The 6,042-nt window shown below is 42.7% G+C and overlaps 1 protein-coding gene across 1 annotated transcript in view; it reads left to right on the top strand.

Annotated features, from left to right (window-relative positions):
* The first annotated feature begins 523 nt into the window (after window positions 1–523).
* KCNK13 (potassium two pore domain channel subfamily K member 13) overlaps window positions 524–6,042 on the top strand; it is a 131,152-nt gene continuing 125,633 nt past the window's right edge. The window contains exon 1 of the mRNA XM_045016941.1: window positions 524–860. Coding sequence (XP_044872876.1) covers window positions 524–860 — 337 coding nt within the window. The remainder of the gene's footprint in view (window positions 861–6,042) is intronic.

The following is a 6,042-nucleotide window of genomic DNA, read 5'->3' as shown; positions in this document are numbered from 1 at the left end:
GGAGTTCGGTCCCTCTCACCCCTCGTGGCAAGCTGGAGTTGCGTTGTTGGGGTCCCTTAGCTAAGTGGAGGCGTGTGGGGCGGAGGGAGGAAAGGATCCGAAACTTGACGAGAAGAGCAGAGCGGGCTGTGTCGGGCGCCCCGGAGCACGGGTTGTTTGCCCGAGGACGGAAAGTCACTTTCTGAGCCAGGAGACCCAAGTGGGCGTCTTGAGAAATGGCCCGGAGCGCCCGAGGATGAGCCCCAGCTCCCAGAGCCGTCGGAAGGGCGGGAAAGTGGCGATAAAGATTCACGAAGCGCTGCACGCCTCTGTCATCCAAGTGCCCTGGAGAGGCCGCCCGGATCCGCCGGCAGAGATGCGGGGTGGCCATGGATCGCGCTGCTCACGGCCCCTGGCAGCCCTGGCCCCGGGAGTATAACCCAGGACGCAGCTACGCTTGTGGGAGTTTGGGGGAGCTGCGGTCGGGTGCAAACGTCGTGCCGGGCTCCAGCAGCCCCCTCGGCCTGGTCCCCCGGGGCGGAGAATGGCGTGGCGCGGCTGCTGCTGCTCCAGCCTGGGTCACCTGAACGAGGATAACGCCCGCTTCCTGCTGCTGGCCGCGCTCATCATCCTGTACATGCTGTGCGGGGCCGCTGTGTTCTCGGCCATCGAGCTGCCCACCGAGAGGGAAGCCAAGGAGAAGTGGGAGGAGAGGTTCGTGAACTTCAGCCAGAGGCACAACCTGAGCCGGGCAGAGCTGCAAGACTTTCTCCGGGAGTACCAAGAGGCCAGTGTGGCCGGGATCCGGGTCGATGACATCAGACCCCGATGGGATTTTACCGGGGCCTTTTATTTTGTGGGGACTGTGGTTTCAACAATAGGTAAGTCTAAGGGGCAAGAATGTCCCTGGCGATCACAGTGAATCCCTACTAGTGTGACCCATGACAATGGAAGGGGAGAGAGATAACTAATGTAGGCATCAGGGGGTGATTCAATCTCCAGGAGCAGCAAATAGGATGATCTCATCTACCTCTATCTTATTCCCCTGAAAAGTCTGCTTTATCCCACTCCCACAAGATTACACAGCAAACCAGAGGAAAGGGGGACCCCAGTCATACAGAATGAAACCTTAATTACACAATTTCCTAGTTGAGGAGACATGAGAAAATATCCCCAAACATATTGAGTACAAGTCCCCTCTTCCTTTTTTAAATCCCCTTAAACACCCCAATTGCCTGTTGTGGTTGCTTAAAACACATTTCACTGTAGTAGAGAACAAATGATCACACCTTTCTCCTCATTCATTCAGGGACACTGTCAAGTGAAAAATCACATTTGTAAAACAAAAAGCAAATATCCCTATGTGTATTGACATCAGGCACCTCACATCTTTGAATGGGAAGCAGGCTTTACAATCTCATTGATTTTTCATCATTCATGCTGACTTCTTGGTTTTGGCATTTTACTCAACTGGGGCAGTGAAAGTAGTCAACTTAGTTTCATTTGAGGTCACCCAGTTCTGTAATGACAAACCTGTAGAGGAACATTTACATCTAAACCAAAAGCTTTGTCTTCACTGATGTTTCTTGATTTTTAGGTTTTGTAAATCTTGTTATAACAAAACCTAAATTGAGGTTTTGTTTGATTTTTTTAAGGCCGGGAGGGACCATTGTCACCATCTAGTCTTACCTCCTGTATAACATATCCCATATAACACACTTTACAGTATCCCATTAACTGTAGAATATAGTATGTGTAATTGGCTTTACAAATGTTGACTCTTAAATCATGCAAATCCTTTGCTTTCTGTAAGACGATCAACAAGTCAGTGTGTCCTGTACATCTTGTTTTGTCCCTAGACTTTTCAGGGTTGGAGAAGCAGAAGAAAAGCCTGTAGGGGGATATGACTACTGAACAGAAATCACAGGGGGGCTGATGGTGTTGGACTTAGAGGGACAGTAAGTTTACATATAACACATGAAGGCAAGCAACTGAATATTGACAAAATGTGCACGTGCTTATATACAAATGCTAGAAGTTTAAATACGAACATGGGTGAAGTAGAGTGTCTGGCATTAAATGAGGATATTTATATAACAGGCATTGCGGAAACTTGGTAGAATGAGGATAATCAATGCGACATGGTAACACCAGGTAGGATGACCAGATGTCCCAATTTCATAGGGACAATCCCAATATTTGGGTCTTTTTCTTATATATTACCCCACCCCCTCCCCCCTAGTCCTGATTTTTCACACTTACTCTCTAGTCACTCTAACACCAGGATACAATATATACAGGAATGACAGAGTAGGTTGTGCTGTAGGGGAGTGGCATTCTGTGTGAAAGAAAGCATAAAGTCAAATACAGTAAAAATCTTAAATGAATCAAACTATACCATAGAAGCTCTAGGGATAGAATAATGCTGGCATAATAAGAGTATAGCAGTAAGAATATACTATCGACCATCTGACCAGGGTGGTGACAGTGAAATGCGCAGGGAAATTAGAGAGGCTGCAAAAGCAGAAAACGCAATAATAATGGGAGATTTCAACTATCTCCATATTGACTGGGTACATATCACCTCAGGACGGGATGCAGAGATAAAGTTTCTTGTCACCATTAATGATTGCATCTTGGAGCAGCTAATCCTGGAACCCACAAGGGGAGAGGCAAGTCTTGATTTAGTCTGAAGTGAAGCACTGTATCTGGTCCAAGAGGTGAATATAGCTGAGCCACTCATTAACAGCAACCATAATGTAATTAAATTTAACATCCCTGTAGGGGGGAAAATGCCAAAGAAATTCACCACAGTAGCATTTAACTTAAAAAAGAGGACAACATAAAAATGTGGCAGCTAGTTAAACAGAAGTTAAAAGGAACAATTACAAGAGTGAAATGCCTGCATATGCCATGGAGACTATTTAAAAACACCATAATAGAGGGTCAATGTAAAGGTATACCGCCAAATGAAAAACAAAACAGTAAGCAGACCAAAATATGTCACCATGGCTAAACAACAGAGTAAAAGAGGCGGTTAGATGCAAAAAGGCATCCTTTAAAAAATTAGAAGTGAGATTCTAGTGAGAAAAGTAGAAAAGAGCATAAACTCTGGCAAATCAATTGTAAAAGTATGATAAGGCAGGTCAGGAAAGAATTTGAAGAACTACTACCTAAGAACACACAAATTAACAACAATTTTTTTTAACTACATCAGAAGCTGGAAGCCTGCCAATCAGTGAGTGGGGCCACTGGAGAATCAAGGTGCTAAAGGAGCACTCAAGGAAGACAAGTATCAGAGGGGTAGCCGTGTTAGTCTGGATCTGTAAAAGCAGCAAAGAGTCTGGATCTGTAAAAGCAGCAAAGAGGAAGACAAGGCCATTGTGGAGAAAGCTAAATTAATTTCTTGCACCAGGCTTCACTGCAGAGGATGTGGGGGAGATCCCCACACCCAAATCATTCCTTTTAGGTGACAAATCTGAGGAGCTGTCCCAGATTAAGGCAGCAATAGAGGAGGTTTTTGGAACAAATTGACAAATTAAACATGAATAAGTCACCAGGATCAGATGGTATTCACCCAAGCATTCTGAAGGAACTCAGATATGAAATTGCAGAACCACTAACTGTGGTATGTAACCTATCACTTAAATCAGCTTCTGTACTAGATTACTGGAGGATAGCTAATGTAATGCCTATTTTTAAAAAAAGCTCCAGAAGCAATCCTGGCAATTACAGACAAGTAAACCTAACTTCAGTACCAGGCAAACTGACTGAAACTAGTAAAGAATGGAATTATCAGACATAGATAAACACAATATATTGGGAAAGAATCAATATGGCTTTTGTAAAGGGAAATCATACCTCACCAGTCTCCAAGAATTCTTTGAGGAGTCAACAAGCATGTGGACAAGGGTGATCCAGTGGATATAATGTATTTGGACTTTCAGAAAGCCTTTGACAAGCACCCTCACCAAAGGCTGTTAAGCAAAGCGAGCAGTCATGGGATAAGAGGGAAGATCCACATATGGATCAGTAACTAATTAAAAGATAGGAAACAAATAGTAGGAATAAATGGTCAGCTTTCACAATGGAGAGAGGTAAATAGCGAGGTTCCCTCAAAGATCTGTATTGAGGTTTGTGCTGTTCAACATATTTATAAATCTTCTGGGGTGAACAGTGAGGTGGCAAAATTTGCAGACAGTACAAAATGACTCAAGATAGTTAAGTCCAAAGCTGACTGCAAAGAGTTTCAAAGGGATCTCACAAAAGTAGGAGAGTGGGCAACAAAATGGCAGATGAAATCATATTGATAAGTGCAAAGTAATGCACACTGGAAAACATCATCCCAACTATACACACAAAGTGATGGGAGTCTAAATTAGCTGTTACCACTCAAGAAAAAGATCTTAGAGTCATCTTGGATAGTTCTCTGAAAACAGCTGCTCAATGTGCAGAAGCAGTCAAAAAAGCGAACAGAATATTGGGAATCATTAAGAAAGGGATAGATAATAAAACAGAAGATATCATAATGCTGCTATATAAATTTATGGTACTGCCACACCTTGAATACTGCATGCAGTTCTGGTCACCCCATCTCAAAAAAGATATATTAGAATTGGAAAAGGTGCAGAGAAGGGCAAGAAAAATGATTAGGGGTATGGAACAGCTTCCATATGGGGAGAGATTAAAAAGAATGGGACTGTTCATCTTGGAAAAGAGACAACTAAGACAATATGATAGAGAGATGACTGAGGGGGGATATGATAGAGGTCTATAAAATCATGAATGATATGGGAAAGTGAATAGGGAGGTGTTATTTACTCCTTCACATAACACAAGATATAAGGGTCACCAGATGAAATTAATAGGCAGGAGGTTTAAAACAAACAAAAGGAAGTACTTCTTCACACACTGCACAGTCAACCTGTGGAACTCATTGCCATAGGATGTTGTGAAGGTCAAAAGTATAACTGGGTTCAAAACAGAATTAGATAAGTTCATGAAGGATAGGTCCATTAAGGACTATTATGCAAGATGGTCTGGGACCTAACCCCATGCTCTAGATGTCCCTAAAGCACCAACTGCCAGAAGCATCTGGCACTGACCACTTTCAGATACAGGTTACTGGACGTGATGGACCATTGGTCTGACCCAGTATGACCATTCTCATGTTTTCAAGTGCTGAAAAGAAGTCCCTAAGGGGTCTAGGGGTGCCAGGAAGAAGGCTTGATTGGGATTGCTTCAGACAGCCAAAAGCTCTAGAGAAATTGAGCTTGCTTTAGTGAGATAAGAAATGCAACAAATGAACACTGTCTTGTGTTCATTTAACTTGTGAAAAATGGGAACACAAAATTTTTCTAAAAGGGTCTCCAGATGAAATTGGTTTCACTTTGTTTTCAGCGTGATCCATTTATTGAGGAGTGATTAATTACATACAGGAATTCTTCATGGAACTCTTCTTTAATACTTTCCCCATATAAAGCAGCTTTGAGCTGCCCTGCTATGTGATGAATGCTTGAGACCTTCAAGGGGTTGTGCTAAGCCTTTTCTAAAGTTAGTTGAGTCTCTTAATTAACTCTTAAGATAAAGTATCAGAGGGGTAGCCGTGTTAGTCTGGTTCTGTAGAAGCAGCAAAGAATCCTGTGGCACCTTATAGACCAACAGACGTTTTGTAGCATGAGCTTTCGTGGGTGAATACCCACTTCTTCGGATGCAAGTAGGAAAAACTACTTGCATCCGAAGAAGTGGGTATTCACCCACGAAAGCTCATGCTGCAAAACGTCTGTTAGTCTATAAGGTGCCACAGGATTCTTTGCTGCTTCTTAAGATAAACTTTGGGTAAGATGGACATCATATTTATTTTTGTTCCCTGTTATTTTATAGCATGTAGATTTGGGTGTTTCATGTTCTTTGAACTTGAATCAATGGGATTTAAGAACATACTTAAAGTTAAACATATGCTTAAGTGCTTTGCGGAATTGGATCCTTATAGCAGAATACAATACTGTGATACCTGTTTGTAAAAGTTGTTATGGCGTTTGTTTTTCAGTTTTCTCAATCCTT

This window comes from Mauremys mutica, chromosome 4 (assembly GCF_020497125.1).
Source record: "Mauremys mutica isolate MM-2020 ecotype Southern chromosome 4, ASM2049712v1, whole genome shotgun sequence".
Lineage (NCBI taxonomy): Eukaryota > Metazoa > Chordata > Testudines > Geoemydidae > Mauremys > Mauremys mutica.
This window is presented reverse-complemented; position numbering and strand designations above follow the sequence as displayed.